This window comes from Hirundo rustica, chromosome 1 (genome assembly GCF_015227805.2).
Source record: "Hirundo rustica isolate bHirRus1 chromosome 1, bHirRus1.pri.v3, whole genome shotgun sequence".
In the NCBI taxonomy this organism is placed as follows: domain Eukaryota; kingdom Metazoa; phylum Chordata; class Aves; order Passeriformes; family Hirundinidae; genus Hirundo; species Hirundo rustica.
The window spans coordinates 20094291-20115388 of NC_053450.1; the positions used below are offsets into that span (position 1 = coordinate 20094291).

At 35.1% G+C, this 21098-nt stretch overlaps 1 protein-coding gene across 50 annotated transcripts in view; it reads right to left on the reverse strand.

Moving 5' to 3' along the window:
* The window catches only part of RIMS2 (regulating synaptic membrane exocytosis 2), a 456916-nt gene that overhangs the window by 283872 nt on the left and 151946 nt on the right, over positions 1 to 21098 (reverse strand). The window contains exon 5 of one of the 50 annotated variants that reach the window (XM_040055083.2): positions 17495 to 17519. The exons of the other annotated variants lie outside the window; for them this stretch is intronic. Within the exon in view, the coding sequence (XP_039911017.1) occupies positions 17495 to 17519 (25 nt within the window). The remainder of the gene's footprint in view (positions 1 to 17494; positions 17520 to 21098) is intronic. 50 annotated transcript variants of the gene reach the window in all.

The following is a 21098-nucleotide window of genomic DNA, read 5'->3' on the forward strand; positions in this document are numbered from 1 at the left end:
ATAAGAAAAGCAAGTTTTATCAGGATCAGAGTACAAGAGGAACAAATAAATCCTGTCTTTAATTTTCCCACTGTGTAGGTGGGGTATGTGTGATGCAGGTTCTGTATCATGAATTGAGATGAAGGGCATGTTGATCTAAAACTAAACAAGTAATACTACATGTAGTCATACCTGATCTGGATGCTGTTTAGGAGTCTACTTTTAATACGCTGCCAATGATTATATAACTTACCATGACATGAAATTAAACAATATTAAAATAATTTGTTTAGTAGAACTCCTGTGCATCTTGGTCTCCTTTTGACGGTGTTTTCACTGAGAAACAAAAATTGCGTAAGCAGGTTATTTACTACTAGAACAAGGAGCATTTCATAGAAACATAGAAATGTTTGGATAAGAAGAGATCTTAAAGACCTTCTAATTCCAATCCTCCTGCCATGAGCAGGGCCACCTTCCGCTAGACCAGGTTGCTCAAGGCCCCACCCAGCCTGGCCTTGAACAATTCCAGAGACATCCACACTTCTTTGTTCAACCTGTTCCAGTGCCTCATCACCTTCATTTTTTTTTTTTCCTTTAGTCCAATCTACCCTATTTAGGTTTAAAACCACTGCCTCATGTCTTGTCACAGTAGGCCCTAAAAAAAAGTTTTTCTCCATCTTCCTTTTAAGTCCATTTCTCCCTAGAGCCTTCTCTCTTTCATTCTTTGATATTTCTCTGCAATCTTTTAAGGTGAATTAGAGTATTAGAAAACCATAAAATCTCTTGTAGAACAATCATTGAAGTTGGGGAAAATTGAGTGTATTTTTGCATCACTATTACCTTAGTGTTGCCCATTTTTATGTTGTAAAGCCCAGAATTAACATGTATGTTGCTTTTTGAGATGCAAAGGATAGCTGCCCTGCATTGGTATCTCTTCTATCATTCTATAAGAAAAAAGATTTAAAGCATATATTTGACATCTATATTTCTTGCTTCTGTCTTGTTTCTCTTCTTGCTGCCCAACTCACATGCTGTCTATCACCGTTACATATCTGATAAAAAGGATGAGACCATCTGGCGTGAATGTTCTTTTCCCTCTCTGAATAACTGACAGCCAGAACGACAGCATTGCCTTCCAAATGTCCAATGTGAACTTTGAGATGACAAGAGAACTGATTGAGACCTCACCAGGTTTAAAGCAGGATCTGAAAGCAAGGCCTTTCTCATTGATAATGCATCAGCTGGTTTTGGCTTATTTTCCAAAACAGTATCAAAGAACTTTTGAAAAATAACCCAGAGAGCTTTGAATTTATTTTAATAAGTGGTTTCATGGAATAATTTAAATGTCAGGAAACAACAGAGGACTAATAAAACATTTGCTATAGGATTGATCTACCGTGAGCAAAAGTTTTTAAATTTAAAATCTATCTTTTTAGTTCATATTAACAGGACTTCATAATTTCTGAACAGGCAAATATCCTTTTATATCTTTTAATCAAAATTTCATTAATTTTTACTAGGAAAAGGCCCTAAGCCTAAAGATGTTTCGTAAACCAAAAAGAAATGGAGTACTGATTTCTTAATCAATACTGTTTCTGGAGGGTTCTGATTTTTGAGTTGATATTTAATAAAATTATTTTGCATTATTCAGTCAATTTTTCAGTTTCTAACCCTAAAATATGAGTCTCCAGGCTCTACCTGGAGATATAAGAACATATATAAGAACATAATAACATAATATAAGAACAATTCCATTTTACTTAGTCAAAATTATTATTTTATATTGGTTACAGAGCTTGAAAAAAAGACAGAAACTGAATCACAGGGTCATAGACATCTTCCACTAGACCAGGCTGCTCAGAGTCCCATTCATCCTGGCCTTGAGGACATCCAGGGATGGGGCATTGTGAACACTTCTTGCACCGCCACAGGGCATCCACCACTTTTCTGGACAACCTTTGCCATTGCCTCAGCACCCTCCCCATAATTTTTCTTTTCCTTTCTTTAATCTTAATCTGCCCTCTTTCAGTTTAAAACCATTGCCTCTCACTATTACTTTCTGATAAAGAGTCCCTCTCCATCTTTGTTGTGCTTTAAGTACTGGCAAGTGCTATAAATTCTTAAATTCTCCCTGGAGCATTCTCTCTCTCTCTCTCTCTCTCTCTTTTTTTTTTTTTTTTTTTTTTTTGTTTTGTTTTGTTTTGTTCTGTTTTGTTTTGTTTTGTTTTTGTTTTTGTTTTTTTCCATGCAAACCCTGCAGAGCACAGATTGTCTTTCTGGCTCCTCTCTGGAGCAGGTTTTTGTGTTTCTTTTGCTGAGGACCCCAGATCTGGACACAGTACTCCAGGCGGGGTCTCATGAGAGCAGAGTAGGAGAGCAGGAGTACCTCCCTCGACCACACTTCTTTTGAAGCAGGCCAAAACAAGACTGGCTTTCTGGGCTGTGAGCCCACATTGCCTTGAATACCAGAAAAAATACATATTCCTAAGGTGACGCCTCATGAATCAATCCATATTACTGTGAGAATTTATTGATACCAATTTAGATAAAATTAAGTGAAGCCTATTGCATAAAATTTTATAGGGAATTCTAAGTTTTTGTTTAGTAGAGAAGACATTTCTGCAGTCTGTTGTGTTAGACTGACCTGCCAAAGAAAAGCAAAGAAATAAACTTTAATAGTCAACGGTTTTAGATAATGCACTTAGATGTGCAATTTTTCTGCCAATATCTGTTTTTAAATAGTTTGTTGAAGTACTATATTATTATCCAAATATAATAACCAATAATAAGCAATCCAACAGTACAATTCCAGCCAATTGAGAAAAGCTTGTTTTAAATGCTGGTGAGTATAACAATTTTCCTAAGTGCTAGTGAAATATATATTCATTCTTCTTCTGAGAGACATTCAGGCACTGTTCAGTACCAACTGACTTGAGTCAGGAACTTTTGCAGTCAGTCTTGAAAACCCCATTCCCTAAGAGGGTCTGAACCCAGATCCCTTCCTTAAGATATTTTACTGAATTTAAACGTGAATGTGAGCTGACAGAGCAACCAGCTCATGTTATCAAGGTCAAAATGCAAGACTATGTAAAATACACAGTTAAACAGTGCAGGGGAGAAGGAAAGGTTCTTATGTGAGTTAATTCCATTTCAAAAGAGTCTGTGTTGTTTTGCTCTGAGATCTTAACTCCTACATTTCCTGACTGAGATTCTCAGCTGGTGAGACAAGAAAAGCATGTCCCCTACCCCAGCAATGCTCAAGAGTACACTTGAAAGTCACACATGGTTATTAAGGAACCGTTTTTGTATTGCCACCTATAACTGTTATTTGCTGAGATTATAACAAATAACACTCACAGCTGTACCAAAAATCTCATTTGCTGTATCTCCTCCTTAACAAGCATCCTCAATCACCTTTTTATTCTCTTTATTCAAGTAATTTAGTAAGAGGAAATACCATGAAAATTTACTAAGGAAAAAATTGTATCATCTAATGTACATCAAGTCAAATCACTTTGATCATGTTTTTAAAATTCCACTTGCTTTTCACCCTTCAATCAAACTGCAGCACCTTCTTCCCCAGTTTCAACACACTCTCACACTGGGGAATTATGGTATGACTCTAGTTCTAAAAGGACTACATAGAAGCTTGCATTCTTACAAAGACCTTTGAATCCAAATTTAAACATTTTTTAGATTTTGAAAGATAAAATGGGAAGTTATGTAAGCAGCTAATTTTACACCCAGCAGGTATAAGGATTAGAGGTGCAAATATTCGGAAAGCTGTGAAACAGCTTAGATAAACATTCCTTTCCTCATCCTCAACCAAAATATACCCCAATATTATTTGCCAGTAGACCTTCACAAACACACACACACACACAAACACACACACACACAAAAAAAAAAAAATCTCAAAGGTAATTCACATTTTTATAGGAATCTAAAGCCAAAATTATATGTGCATAGTAGATCATTTTTAATGCTAAAATCAAAACAGAGAACTGTAATTTTTAACCTTCATCATAAAAAGCTGTGGAAGCTTGAATAATACTTAGAGCCCAATTTAAAAAAAAAAAAAAAAAAAAAGACCTTGTATAAAAATTAAATAAAACTGCTAGAAAAAAAAGGCTTTTAAAATAACATTTTAAAAAGAATAAGAATATTTTTAAGAGCAAATTATTTCTTAAAGACAAATGAAGGCTCAATTTCTGGTAGTACTTGCAGCATGTACAGCAGTCCTTAAGTCATTTACTGGGAACAGGTACATGATTCAATGGTAAATTTCAAATGTTACATGAACATTCTGGTAATACAGCTCAATTTTGTTCAGAGACAAAAGGATATTTCAGTAATGTACAGTCTAATTTAAATACAGTATATCCAGATTAGCTGGGCAAATAATCCAGCCACTCCAAATAAAGAAAAACTTGTAGTTATGGTGTAATGAAATCTGAAATATTTTGCATTCTGATCATTCTTGGCATTCTCAATTGTGCTTTCACACTTCACTGCAACCTTAGTCAGCTATTCACCTCAAAATAACATCAGCTTCAGCTAAAATTTTAGCATTTACATTTTGTTCATTCAAGTTCCTGTATTAATTCATTTTAAAGCAATTTACAGAAGGAAAAAACCCAAATACTAAAACTTGATTAATATTCCTTTTTTATGATAATAGAATAATATACTGTATGCAATATTATGCTTTGCTACATTCTATATTGTGACGTGAATATTAACATACTTGTGCCCCACATAGAAAGCCTATTCAACTATTCAGTATTCAAAACTAATGTGAAGAAAGAAAAACATGTTCATAAAATATGCTTAATATCTTTTGTCCTTTATACTGGGAATTGCCAAGATAAAAAAAAAAAAAAAAATCTCCAACCAAAAAGTAAAAGAAAAATATATATGTATACTTTTCTTCTAAAGCTATCTTTTTTTATGTAGGAATAGCCCATTCAAGCCAGAGGCTACAAAAATACCTTACCAAGCAGAAAACATGAAGAACTAATTAATTTACAGTGTGATCTCATTTAAAAATTTACTTCCCAAAAATAATACTTCAGCAAGAAAGGATCATTTTGACACATTTACTTAAGAGGTATAACCACAAGGAGCCCATCATTAGTCAAAGGAAAAAAAAGACAAGTAACAAGAGAAGGTAAGGGATGCCCATTTTAGCTGTGTAAGCATTATATGTATAACAATTCTTAACTCAGTCCGGAAAATGAAATTAAAAAAAATACAGTAGTTCACATGGGATTTTTCTCCTAAATGAAGCTTCAAACAAAAGCTCAAGTCGCCTATGGGAGCTAATTACACAGCCTTCAAAGACAGTTGGTATAGGTAGGTGTTTAAGGGCATTCAGGGTAAAAATAGAAGTCTGAACAGCTAGAAAAGTAACTCCAATCCAAACGTTTTTTTAAAGGAAAAGGAAGTCTCTGTATAACGTACAACAGCACAACTAACAAATTATCCCTAAGAACTACTATGGAGTTTAGATGTATGAGGAAGAGAGATGCAAAACAAATTCTGTTTATAGTGTAATTGCACGAAAATAAATAGAAGTCCAGTAATGTATAAGCAGACTAACACATAATCTCTGACTCTTATTTACAGATGTTCTTTTTACCACGACCCAGTAATGGAATAGAAATAATGGAATAGAAAGCTATGGTGCAGCAGAACCCCTACTGAGAGCACAGGAAGTACAGGAAGGGTCCCCCATGTCTGTGCTTTCGCTTTGACTCAACTACTGTTTGTTATTATCTAAAATTCCATTGGAAGTGGTCCAGCATGCTGCTCAAGGATGCGCCACTGAACCTGAAGGAGCTGTGAATGAGCACTTGCAGCACATCAGTCCAAAAGGATGGAAAATTGTGTCTTTAGAGCTGGGAATGTGTGAGATAGGATATGGGAGAACAGACCAAAAATTCTTCAGCTGTCAAAGACAATGTGTCATCTAAACTGTATTCTGAGTAGGCTAATTGATGACTCACATATTCAAACTTATTTCTTATGTTCTTTCACAAGATAGTCACTTGCATTTTTAAAGCTGTATTTCACCACATTAATTTCACTATAGATTATATTTTTCTAGAAGTCATCCTATTTCACCCCTTTTTTTCTACTCGGGTGTTAGCAACTTCTCTCACTTAGCATCATGAGGATATTTAATTTACATAATATTAATCTCAAGATGCTTTAATAAAAATGGAGCATGTGATCAGATTACACATTGCAATACAACGATCTTACAATAATGTTTGGATAATAAGCTGGTACGTAATCCTATAAGTTAAAAACTACAAAAGGGGACAAATAAACCCAAGCAGATTTAACTTTAAATTAACTGCTTTAACTTTTAAAACCATAAATAAGCTATTATCTACTCAAAAGCCTGAGATATTGTGGTCATTTTTTCTGAAATATCATCTTAGTGGTCAACAGTCAAAAGCATAGAAATAATGTTTTGAAATGTTGAAAAGAAACTGTAGGCTCATGGAAGAAGATTTCAGTTCATAAAATCATGTATACAAAGGGAAAGACAAACAGAAAACAGAGCATCTCACAAAACTGAAAATACCAGATGAAACTGTCAAATTACAGATTTCAAAACTAGCAAAAAGGAAACAACTTTATTTCACAAAGTAAAATTATGTCATTCACATGTTGTAGTAGTAGTCTGCGGATGCTAAAATGCTAAATGGAATAAGAAATTTGTTTCAAAATGTGAGAACAGATCTACCAGACACCATCCATGTATAACAATGCCTCAAAAAGTCTCAGAATTTTTTTGGCAGCAAAGCTGTTCTACACTTTCACTGCTGTTCATATTCCTCCCTAAACATCTGTTGCTCATTGCTGTCAGAGACAAGTCACTGAAGTACAGAAATCCCTGACCCATATGGCCTCACATCTTGAAAAAGTCAAAGGATGGAATAAGAAAATATAAAGGTGGTGCTTTAACAGGCACAAGGAACCAGACTTTTACATTATCATTATACATTATAGTCCTATAGCATTAGAGTAGGTGCACAGTTATAAGGGGAACTATACAGCCAAAATAGTTTTTCTGTTTTCTCCAAGTATGCTTACTTTTCAACATATCCAATAAATTTTTTATCACTAAAGTATCAAATGGTGAGTTCTGTGTAGTTGACAATGTTTTACCCTCTATTAAATGATGGATTCATTGCTTCTTTAAAAATTCATGCAAGTTGAATATTACTTAGATGATCTATGTACTTAGCAGGGGAAAAGAAAAAGAAAAAGAAAAAGAGAAAGAAAAAGAGAAAGAGAAAGAAAAAGAGAAAGAGAAAGAAAAAGAGAAAGAGAAAGAAAAAGAAAAAGAAAATGAAAAAGAAAAAGAAAAAGAAAAAGAAAAAGAAAAAGATAAAGAAAAAGAAAAAGAAAAAGAAAAAGAAAAAGAACAAGAAAAAGAAAAAGAAAAAGAAAAAGAAAAAGAAAAAGAAAAAGAAAAAGAAAAAGAAAAAGAAAAAGAAAAAGAAAAAGAAAAAGAAAAAGAAAAAGAAAAAGAAAAAGAAAAAGAAAAAGAAAAAGAAAAAGAAAAAAGAAGAAAAATTCTCAGCTCTCTCATTTAAAAAGCAAACACATAATTTTTAAAATAGGTTTAAATAGTTCCAACAGTTACAGAGGATCTTGACTCCTTAAGACACAAAAATGAAGACTTATGACATCCATTCTTGGGAAAAGAAGAAAAAATTCCAAACCTCTGATTTTCCAACCAACCTGAACTATATCTTTCAACTTCAGTTTTGCTTGTCGTAGTCATTAAACTTGGTTGCACAAATGATATTTATAAAGTTATATAGTGTCGGGCAGAAACTAAACACAGAAATGTGCAGTCCAGAAGGATTCGTGTTTACCAGCAAAAATTGAGAGTTTCCAGATATGAACAACAATCATGGTTCTAGGACTAATCAGACAGTTACTCCTGGCAACAGAAAGAAACCTTGGTAGCATGGTATTATGCACAGTAAGACTTAGTTTAGACTACCTTTTGAGGTATACTTGAGGTATACTTGCATACTTGTGTACGTTTTGAGTCAGCTTCAAAAAAAAGTTAAGTCATAAAGACCTACTGAAATGAAGAAAATGGAGAATTTCACTAAAAAGTAATAAAAAGTAGTTTGGCTTATCTAGCTATGCAAAATGAAAGTCAAGAGGGAATATTATGACTCTATGTATCCAATTAGGGATAAATATTGAGAGAAAGGAACAACTTAGCAATAGGATAATGCTGTAAGAAGATGAAATACATACAAATCAGTCATGAATAAACGAAGACTAAAAACTGAAATGTAACCCAATCATCTAAGAATTATTTTTCTGTGATTGTGTTCCAAATAGAGTAATAGAGGCATGAAACCTGCATTGTTTTACAACAGGAGCAGTACTTTTAAATAAGGTATCATCTGACCAAGAGATACAATTATGAGCCTGAGTTTTAGACACATAGAAGTCTGTTTAACATTCATAAGGAAATGTTGAAAAACAAGGCTTAGATCCTGCTTTTTCCACCATCTTAATTAACTAGTCCTGCACTTTGTGGCCCTCAGTGATCTCATTCTTGTTTCCAAGAAGCATCGTTTGATTTTAGTTCTGCTAGACTTTAGTTTTCACTGGTGTGTGAGAATTTGGCTCTATCTAGCAACAGATTTTTGAGAGGAGGACAAGCATGCTACAGATGGTATGAAAAAAAATCTCAGCTGTCTTATTGTTGCATCTTCTCTACCCTTTCATCCACAGCCTAATGGAAGTAATTGAGATCAAGAACGAATTCCAGGTATGTCAGATTGCCAGGGACTTATTTATTCTTTCTCTAGAGTATAAAGTATTGTCTACTTTTAAGGTCATTAGGTGTTCTTATCTATGAGTGCTTTCAAAGATATGTGATACTGGTAAAGCTCTTGGTCATTCCTTCCCTCTCCTTGAAATCTCAGACTATGTCTCATTTTTTTTTAAGTGTAAATAGAAAAGACAAGACAAACAAACAGAAAAAAACAACCCACAGTGCTTTGTAGCATGCAATATTTTGTAAACCTTTCAAAAGTATTAGTTGCATCCTAAACAGCAATGAAAGCAATTGGACTCAACTACAGTACGTTTCACCCTATGTTGTATTTGAAGATACATGATCTCCTTTGAGAACCTTTATACATGTCTGAAGGTAATTAGCAGCACAACCCAGCTGAGAAGAGCCAAAGGGTTCTCATCCAAACAAAGACTGTACCACTGAGTCAGAGTAAGCGTAGTCAGTAAATGGGTGAATTCAGCGACAAAGAATTATTTTATAGGCCGCAATACTGAATGGGTCTCGAATAAATGCAACCATAGCCCTGCTTGGCTGAGCTCTTTATACAGTAAGAATGTAAGTGTTCTAGTAAGTTTCATTACATGATCTCATTGATTTGGAAAACTTTAAATGGAATCACCTTTGCACTTTTCCCTATAGGGTACACATATTCCATTTTAGTTTTTAAAAGTCTTTCCTCTCTCTCTCCCTCTCTCTTAAAAAGGATTCTTTTTCACATTAGGGGCATGCAAAGGTTGGTGGGTTTTTTCCTGAGTAGACAGGAGCCTAAAGGAAAAGGACAGAAAGAAAAATAGGCTGTTTTACTTGAAAGTGTGGAAATACTAGGGAAGTAGGAAAGTGACCTAAGGGGCATTATGTTCATATATCCTGCGGCAAGTAGTAAAACACTACAAACTTCAGTCTTGCAAAATATCTGCCAGATACTGTTATGGCTATAAGAAGGCAGATTTAAGTAATCATTGTGCAAAGGAACAGTGTTTTGGAGAAAGAAATGCTGCTTGCCTTTGCATTTTAATCCACTGAGTTTCATTTCAGATAAAGGCTGGTTTTCTCACTAGTAGAAAAGTATAGGTAAGGTATTTGGTTATCTTCTAAACTTGTTCAAGATGTCAGTGAAGAAAACTGCCAAAGAATGAAATCATATTTTGTTGACATACTTGTTTTAAGGGCCATCCAGCCCAAAGAGCAAGCCAAAGATGCCCAAAGATAGAGAGCAGTAAATATTCAAGAGATAGATATGGTCTCTGATGATCTCTGATGATAGAATATAATGAAAACTTATTTTAAAAATCAGTGATAAATAGATACATGAGTTGATGTCATACTGCCTTCTAAAGTCAAGTTACAAGTTATAATTATTGCCTGATGGGCTTCTGCCACTGGTAATGATGTTTATTAGAATTAATGACAGTGCCACACAATCTCTTCACAGTTTGTAGGTGATTGCAGAACACTAAGAACTAATGCCTAATTTTGAAGACATTATTGATCACATTTTGGAACTGAACACCTGTCTAGGTGTGGATTTAAAGAATAAATACACCATCTCAAAAAAGACTCATTTCTTCATACAATTCATGTCAATGAATTGGGGTCAGATAATTCACTTTTCTAAATTACTTTCCTTTAATTCCTTTACCTGTTTTAGATTCCTTGAATAACTTTCAGTTAAATTATGTCAAATGTTTTAACATATAAAAACAAATGTCAGAGTACAAGCTTGCTATAATTTCCCACCATCATCATGCACATACTTTGTGACATGTTACAGGGCATCAATCAGTTGCACCACTTTCATGTATGGTTGTTGAGCTTCAGTCTATCTATAAAACATCCAGTCAAACTAGCTGAGTAAATGACAAATTCATTAAGATTATAGACTATGACCTATAGAGCAACAAAATAAAACCTTTTTCAATAATGGGGAAACATTGGAATAAGCAAATATGCCACATACTGGACATCTCAGGCCATCAATGCCAAAGTGTCCCTAGAATATATGGAAAGCTGTCAATAGTGAGAAAAAGGTACTTCATCAACCGAGGACAGACATCCTGAGAGGATGATGAACAGGCACTAAATCTGAGTAACATCCTGGGTACAAATGATCACAATTACTTTGTATATGTTATATGATTGACAGTCATATCCTAGTCTGTAATACAATGGGGTTTAAAGTAATCTGTACTCCAAAGTTGAAAACCGTTTCAATTCAGGAACCAAATTTAATGATAGAAAAAAATGTGAACTGAAAAGTGGGAATTCTGATCTTTTACTCTTAAGAACACTTTAGCACCTGTCCTTTACTTCAATGGTAAGTGAAAGCTGTTACACAAATATAAGACACAAAAAAGAGGGGAAGATAAGAATAATTAACATAAAACTAGAAGTTATCAAAAACCTAGCAATGGAGCCCAAAATATATAAGGAAAATCCCTTGTCAGTTGAGATTAGAAAGGCATGAAATATTTCTGTAAGCATGTTAAGAGCACAGGAATTCTAACAACGATATGTCTTTTTATGAAATAGAAATTTTTTCAGTTGCCAGACAGAAACACCCGGCGAGTATGGCTCTCCTGTGGTTTGGAAGGAAGTCATATGCTATATTGATATTAGGTACTATTAAGTGGTATGATCACAATATTTTCCATTCCATCCATACCAACATTATTCTAAGATTAGTAAGGATTGGCTTACATTTTTTAATGATACAGAGTTTGTAAGATTGTACACAGTAACTTCAAATGGGCTACACAATGAGCAAGGTGATGTGTTAACCGTGATTTCCTAGACCCTGAAGCACTGGGGGTGTTGTGCCAATAGTTATTTACACATTGACAATTACATATCTCCCAAACAGGCCAGGACTTGTCAGGAAGACAGTAACTGAATTGATAGGTTGTTGTGTGAGGCCAGCGTGTTATTAGCCCCACAAAGGCGTATCAAGCTCTGAGGGCTGCCAGCAGCCTCCCAGAAATGGCTTAAGAATATTTTGCAAGACAGCTGATCGGAGGTGTTTTGAAAAAGCAAGAAGGTTTTCATTAAAGCAAAAATAACAAACTATAAAAAACAAAAGAGTAAAAGCCGTGCATAGTGCTGGAAGGGCCCTTGCATCTGCTAAAACACCCTGAAAAGCCAGGAGAATCTCCATGCTCTCTAAGTATTCAACGATCTAGGAGGGGATTTTTGGCATGCTGCCCAATAGAAAATAGCTACATTACTTGAGGTCCAGCTCAAGCACCCAACAGGTGCCTTTTTTCTGGCACTGGGCAAATTATGGTGAGAGAAGCATAGAAGTTTTTGGTTCTTCTTCCTTATAAGTTCAGGGGTGAAACTCAAACTCTTTCTTAATATGGAAACACCTGTTAAGTTTAGGGGTGCACTGCAACACGGAATAACTAAATGGAAGAATAACTTCAAAAATCATGTTGCAGACAAGTTAAAAATGCAATTCTTAACAGTAAGATAAAACAGGCAAGTCGTAACATTAGAATGCAATGTAGCCACGTGTCTCTTAGGAGTGAAGGTGAAGCCTAGATCCCAATAAGCCTCTCCAGTGGGAAAGCCTTTTGGGGGAAATTCAGGCAAAGTAGTCAAGCTCACATATCCACACATGCTACAAGGCTAGCTCAACAACGAGAGGCAGAAGGGCCTTTTGTATGATAAAGTTCCAGTGAGGTTCCTTTCAAGCGCTGGAGGGTATCAGGAACAAAAAATCGGGCCATGTGCCGTGTACCAGCTTAAGTATGGGGTACAGCAGCCAATGACCAGGGGGCACGGGGGCGGTACAAGGGGCGGGCAGGGTCAGTGACCGACAGGAGGATGGGGCCGGTCACTGGGGTCCCACAACCAAAGGATTATCAGGGAAAGGAGAGACCACAAGGATTTGGGCATCAGGGAGGACGAGACTGGGGTGGCATTACAGAGTGCCACAAGGCACCACGGCAAAGTTTTCTCTTACAGTCTAGGTGGGAGTCTTCATGGTAAATCTTTCCAGGGCCAGACCCTGGGTAATACCCCAAGTGTCTCCAGGGACTACACAATGGAAGATTCCAAACTGAGAAGTGGTCGCTTCAATTTACAAGAAAGGAGAGGGACTGATACAATCCTTGATTTTGTAACTAAGAACTGAGGAAATTTAGTTGATTACAGAAAATATATTATATTAAATTTATATCCCAACTGACTTTGAAAATCAGGTCCACATCTAATGATTGAAATACAGACCACTGGAATATGTCACTTAATAAAGACTCCATCAATCCAGTATATTTAGTTTATCAAAAGAGAAACAAATTTCCTAATAGGTACCTCTTTAATTTAAGAAAAAATAGTAACATGATCTAATGCATTGAAATGAAAACCAAATTATGAGGTGTGCTTCTTTAACAATAACCCTGTTGGAATTGGAATGATTAGGAAAGACTGCAATGGATTGTAATAAAAGATGTTGCTTGAAATATGAAAAGTTTCTGAGCAATATAAAACCATGATTCCATTGTGATTCAACATTTATGAGATGAAGAAGAGCAAAGAAATTTATGAGAATCATCATAAATACTTTGATGGGAGCTGCGGGAAACAGCAATACACACCACCTGGACAAGCTTCTTAAAATGCACAGAAACCATATCTACTACTAAATTTCTATATAAGACATGTAATAAATACAATACAAAATATACAGTAGTACATATTTAAATAATAAACAAGATATAAAATAATATTTTCATGTAAGATAGTGACACCTTAAGGCTTGTTTTAAAGCAAAATAAATTATAATATACTTATACTTTATAAAATTATAATATAATATAATATAATATAATATAATATAATATAATATAATATACTTGAAATGTCTGCTATGGAAAATTCACTTGAATAAAATATACATTCTTGGCTGATGGCAGCAACAAAATGCATTACTAAGGAATCAAAAGAAGAGCAAAATTTTCTGAAATCCAATAGTGTGCTTCACTGGAAAAAAATTAATGTCATACGAAGCAAATGTCTAAGGAGAAGAAATTAAATAACATAATCTATAATATTTTATTATCAATATTAATTTTTTAATTCAAAATAACATTAAATTTGAAAATTTTACTTCAAAAGTGAAATAATATTCACCAGTTTGTGTTCAGTATTGTTGGTTTTTTCATGTTATTGTTGATATTGTTCTTCTATATAGACAAAGCAATAAAACAGGAAGAATATTATGTTCACAAGAAATAAACTTGACCATTTCACACAGGACTATCTGGAGGGGGAAAGATCTATAAGATGACCATGTTGCCTGATATATTTCCAGCTTTGAACCACCACATGCCCATAAGCAGACTGCATAATCGCAATGCACATTTACACTCTGCTCCTATATAGCATAGTTTTTTCTCCACCCAGACACTTACAACCTTACATTTACTACAGCCTCCCTTATCTTCCTTTGTCTCAAATCTCCAAGGATATAGATTTTTTTAGGTTTATATCCTCCACTTGGTCTTTAGTTACTATATAAATTACACGGTAAAGGAATTATTCATACCAACTTCTGTGCTCTCTCAGATTATGAAGACTAGAAGATTTCTTATATCAAGACCATAAATTGCATGTTAGTTGAAAAATAATTTTCTGAAAAATATTCGGTTGTGATTTAGAGTATTTTGATGTCAAGTCTCTGAATCCTAGAACAAAACTTCCATCTTATTCTAGTCTGAGATATTATTTTCCTTGCTAATGGATTTTGTTGCACTTAAGAAAACTTTTCGGGGAGTAGACACTTATCACCTATTGCCAAGTGAATATTTCACCTTCTTTAAGTGTGCTGCATCTTTAGCCTCTTAAACTTTAAGGCAGGTTTTCCAGACTTTCCACTGTAGAGCTTTCTTAAGCTCTTCCCAGGAGGGAAAATCCTATGGAAGAACTGAATCTAAAACTGGCTACAGGTAATGATCTTACTAATATTTTTCACACCAATCTCCCACATGAGTGAATATGGTCATACTTGATTTATATTCACACCCATCTGAAAAACAGAATATTGTCTAAATGAATGACTAAGTTATGAAACACAAGGCAGAAGTCACTACCAAAAAAAAGGTACTGGCTCGTCTAGCCATTGACAAACTCACCCATTTGAAACTCTTCTTGTTCTGTTATTAGTATTCTACACAACTAATTTTCCTTGAATTTTGTCCCGATCATGAGTGAACTTTGGAATTGCAATATTCCTATGAGCAGTTCCTGAAATGTTAGTAATCCATTCAATTTTTCATATATAATTTTCTTGCTTGTCACCTCCTGTCCTGCTTGAGCATGCTCAGTTCTTTCTCTTTTCTCACATGTAAGATTTAATTATGGTAACCATAATAACTTAGCACAATAACTATAATGATGATAATAAGTCACACACTGCTGAGAAGGTGACAGATTTTTTGCACTTCATTTATGATATCCACAGAGAGGCTTCTTCCTATGCCAAAACCATGTGAAAAAGCCTTCTGACTCAGCCCTGCCTCTTTCGCTCCCCTTCATTAAATCCATCACGTTGACTGTCCTGACTGCACTGCTTACAGGCTGGCTGGATATCATTTAACCACTTCCACAATATACTGTGCTGGAAGATGGTCTACTTTATTACTCTACTCCACAACTTGTAAGTGATTATTTCTGTCAGGATTTGAGCATCTTAGAGCTACAGTATTGTACAAGACTACAGTGAATACAGTAGTGCTCAGCAAATTTATACAATAATAAACTACCAACCTATTAAGTAATTAATTATCTATTTATGGATGACAAAGAAATAGTAAAATAAATTTTTACACTGGATCATTATTATTGTATTATTATTAAAATACTTTTATTTAAAATAGAGAGTTTCATGGACATTTTTCACTTCACTTCTGTTTACAATTAAATGTTCCCAGAGCAGTTTAGACCAAACATCAATATGTTTGGTCTAAATATCAAATATCAATATCAAATCTTTCTAACCTAGAAATTAAACTTCTAACAGCTAAAATAGAGAACAGAGTTTCATTTAAATGAACGGATATATTTGCATGATACAGCTTTGTTGTTGCCAATGCTTACCTTAGCATCTGTGATCTCTGGACAAATGGTTAATACATAACAGATAACAGTACATACTCCTTCTCTGGTCCTTAGGAAAATCTCAAAGGCTACTACATCAAAACCCATTAAAAATGTAGATTCAAAGAATTATTTGGATTGGAAGTGACATTAAACATCATCTTGTTCCAATGCCCCTGCTGTAAGCAGGGACAACTTTAATTAGATCAGGTTTTTCAGAGCTCTATCCAGCCTGGCTTTGAACACTTCCAGGGATGGGGCATCTAAAATCTCCCTGGGCATTATATTCCAGTGCCTCATCATACTCACATTGTTTTCTGGGGTTTTTTTCTTAATATCTAATCTAAACCTACTCTCCTTCAGCTTGAAGCCATTCCCCCTTGCCCTGTCACTCCATGCCCTCATAAAAAGCCTAAGTCCATCTTTCTTGTAGATTTCCTTCAGCTGCTGAATGGCCTCAATTAGGTCATCCTGAAGCCCTTTTTTTCCAGACTGGGCAATCCCAATTCTCTCTTAACCTAACCTCCTAGGAGCGGTGTTCCATCCTTCTAACAACTTGTGTCCCTCCTCTGGACTCATTCCAAAAGGTCCATGTGCTGGGAACCCCAGAGGTGGATGCAGCATTGCAGGCGGGGTCTCAGCAGAGCAGAGCAGAGCAGAGCAGAGCAGAGCAGAAGAGCAGAATCCCCTCCCTGGCCCTGCTGCCCAGGACACGTTTGGCTTTCTGGGCTCTGAGTGCACATTGCCAGCTCATGTCCATCCTTTCACCCACCAGCACCAAATCTTTCTGGACAGGGCTGCTCTAAGTTTGTTCATCCCCAGCCTGGATTGATACCAAGGGCTTCCCTGATCCAGGTGCAGCACCAGTACTCAACTGCGTTACACCTCATGACATTTCCATGGGCCCTTGAGGTTGTCCAGGTCCCTCTGGCTGGATGCTGTTCTTCATGTGTGTCAGTCAGCATCAGCTTGATGTCATCAGCAAACTCACTAAGGGTGCACTCAATCCCTTCATCTGTGTTATTAATATGCTTTATTACAGTCTGAGAATGCATTTTAAATAAACAATTTCATTTAAATGAAAGTATTTGAATCAATCTGTCTCTCTCATACTGCTTCTGACAACAAACCTGTTCATTGGGTTATCAATACCGATCTCATACAAAGAGTGCTGACCAATATTCCTTCATCCATCCCACCATACGCCCCACAGCCTTGGATGCTAATCCACTAGACGGGAGAAAACAGAAGGAAGGTCACTTTTCAGTATCTCTAGCTAGAACCTTAATTTACCACGCTACCATCCAGAGCTCAAAACTAGGAAAAAAGCTGTTGATTACACAGAAATTACTGATGTTGTATATTAAAGTCTAGCAGGTATCTTTAAACTTCCTTGATAACATCTTTAACTATGAGAATTCTCATAGTTAGAAGGAGAGTCCACTGGTAACCTAAGACTCTACTGGTAATTTAGGATTCCTTTGAGCTCCTTTGAGTAGAAGAGAGGAAGAATGGTTTGAGAGCAGGGAGAAATAATAATTAGACTAAATTTCCCACTTATATGTATGTGACCTACTGATATTTTTATGATACAACACTTTGCCATTTGGTCAAAAAGCTGGACAATGCTTATCCGAGTATGATAATTTTTTAACCCATATCTTCTTTCAAACTGTCCATCTGTGGAGACCCAGCATATTATGTATTATTATCATATGTATATTATGTATTATCATGCATATTATTAACTTCCCACAAGAACATATCTACAACATACTGCTTAATGCACATAGCAAGGAGATGTTATGCAGTACATATCAACAGTTTTTTAATTACGATTATCAAAATCTCAACATTTTATGTAAGAGGGAGTATATAAAACAGTAAATAAAAGTAAACCAAAAAAACCCCAATAAATAATTCATTATACGCTTGCTATTAACATATAAAAATTCCTTTATTTTCCCCCATTTTATAAGATCTATCTACATCAACAACCTGCTTTCAACATATATTTTTTGCTTGAAATTTCGTAAGCTTTACATTTACAGGAAATGAACTGAAATAGAAACATTTACTTGTTCTTACTCTGAGAGATTATATCTTTCTAAATGTGCTGCTGCCAGATTTTATTACATATGTGCCTAAATGTCCATTACACATAGGTGAGAAAAACACATGCAACTGTTTGTCCCTCCTTCTAATAAACCATATCTTAAAATCAGAAAAAAGGATCTCACTAAGCTAAAGTTGCAGAGCCAAAAATGAGAAAACAAAATAATCTTGCTTCCTTGCAAGAACTAAGGTATGAGAACAATGACCATTGCTTCCTAAGTAGTTCATGAAGTAGGAAATTAAATGCAAAATTAATCATGAACCATTCTTATATAGAAAATTAGAAGATTTAGGAATCTGAGAATTTGACTCACTGCAGTCTAAGCATTATATGGGATAGTTATCTCTAAGCAGTATATGGGATACCTAAGTCAACAAATAAGGCCTCTGCTCCAACATTTCACCAGATTCTTGGCCCTAGTTAAGCAGGTCATATCATCAGCAGAGATAATCCTCTGCAGGTTTTGTCATTTTTCGGTATGCATTCTCATTCCCTTGTCTCCTGCTTCCATGGCCTGGAGCATCCCCCACCTCCGTGGTGCTTCCAGGAAGCAGTGACAACTGTCTGGAGTGCTTTGCTTGATGTCTCTCAACTTAGAGCCTTTGACTTTGGTCACCCTCTCAGATGTCCTCGTTCTTTCACGAACAGGGGAGCAAAGATCTCAGGCTGCAGCTGTGTACTCTCTAACTAAGGTGTTAGGAGGGTTCTGGGAGTGTTTGTGAGTGTCCTTGGTCAGAGTGCCTTATGTTGGCTTCAGGTCTCTGAGTGTTCTCTGCCTCTGAGCACTCCTGCTGCATCAGGGGGCTTCACTCAGGAGCCTCACACAGTACTACATGCTTGTTAGGTGACAAGCCATTGCAAAACCAGCAGGAATTTCTCAGGACTGTAAGAATTATGCAATTTGATTCATAAAAATATTGATGTCAGTGGTCTATCAACTGCCTACATATTTATCCACAGATTCCTAAAACCTGTTTGATTTACAAGATATACACATATTTATTTTTCAAAATGTACACCAAATATAAAAAAAAGTAATTCTTCTTTAGGATAATCACAAATTTTTAAGTATTAAATCTATTTTTAAATATGTGTACCCATGTATGTATATATATTCTGAAAAATATCCTTGATGGATTTTTACAATAATTTATGTCTGACATTACATCTCTGATGACTGAACAGAAAACTTATCTGGAACCAAACAGTCTGACAGTGCAGTTGGATATGTGTTCTGAAGCATTTGGTGAAGTACACTTTTTGGTCGAGTGAATTAACTATGATTGTCTCTGTACAGTGTTTCAGAGCTATTCAATTAAATTTTATGTAGCCTCTACTTTATAGAAAAAGAAAAGGAGAAATTTCTGGAAACTGTAGCACAGGAGATGAAATTAAGTTAAAACAGAACTAAACAGACAATGGTAAGTTTAATTTTAAGCACTTAAATTACATTTTTCTCCTGTGGCTATTCTTTAAACATAATCAGAATCAATGCAAACATCTTCTTAAACAAATAAATATCTGACAAGAATTGCTTATTACTTTTTAAAAATTAGTATTACTATTATTATTTTTCTTTTGGTGCACAGAGCCTAAATTAATATTTGAGAAAATGTGACTATATTTTATGCTGATTCTTTTTCATTTCAGCCTTTGGTTGCACCAGCTGCTGTTGACAGCCATAAGGAAAGCAAAGGTAGGCAGCATATAAATATAAATGTTTCTATATTAATTATCCTTAGACTATCAGGGATGTACAACAGATTTAAGAGAAATTCAAATAAGGTGAAATATACTCTTAAAATTACCCTCATTGGGAATATGATGATTTTTTATGAGTCTGAAATATTTTCTGAGAATTTTTTGTGCAAGATTATATTTGAAGTTTTCAGTTTAGAAATCAATCTCTGAAAAGTGCAGGAAGTTGAACAGTGTTAAACAGTAAAGGTGTATGAAAAAGTAACTCTGAGAGTTACTACTCTGATATGTAGCTGAGTTGAAAATCATTTGCTTCCATGTTGAGTATTACAGTAGAGAGTTCATTATTGGCAAACCACATCAAATTGTGTTTGCAGTGAATCATTTGATAAATTTACCTTCTGAAAAGTTCCACAGCTCTCAAAGAACACAAGGATAAACAAAAGTTGCTGAAGGCTTGGACCTCCCCATTAAAAGAACATTCAAAGATTTTTTTGTATTTCAATAGATATATTTGAGTAGCCTCAGCATTTTATTTTTCACAGACTCAGGCTGTGATCATATGAATTTAATTAATCTTACATTCTTTATTTCATTTAACTTTTACATAATAAAGTATTAATGTTTATTCTCTAAGCAGTATCATTGTTCTTATCAACTACCATAGTAGCTAGAGAAAAGAATAAGGGGGGTTTTAATAGACACTACATATCAATTACTAAAGAAAAGGATAGCATTTCTCTGTCACAGTATTTGAGATACCATTTCTTTTCTCTGTATGAATCTTACAATCTAAGTAGAAGGAACTGCTCTGCATAAGGAAAAATAAAGAAATCTTTAATGCTATAAACAAATATTTATTCTTAAGCAGCTTCAGTTTTCTTTAGATTTTTTATTATCATTAAATATTTCCACATATTACAATGTCAAAGTAACCACTCAAATCCCTATAAGAAGGATAGACTGACCTCATTTAGACAACTGATTCAAAATCTGGGTGCATCTAATGGTCATATTCATATGAGATAATTAATATTTGAGTCACTCCTTTTCTCAGAATACTCCGAGTTTCATTATAATTGCCATTAAGTGGTTAATAATCTTCAGCATGTAAAATGCTAGATGGCAATGTGAGCCAGGAACATGAAGTGGGGATCTAGGTATCAAGGAAATTTTCAAATAGTAACCGCCTCCTTGCACTCAAATCCCTCCCCAAATGAGAGAGCTCCCCAAAACAATGAAGCTACTACTGCCTCATCTCTTCAGAGCAGTTGCACACTGAAATTCATGTAGCTGTCTAAAACATGTCACATGGTTCTGCCCTAAAATATTGATGTCTCTCTGCTGATTTCACTGCAGGCC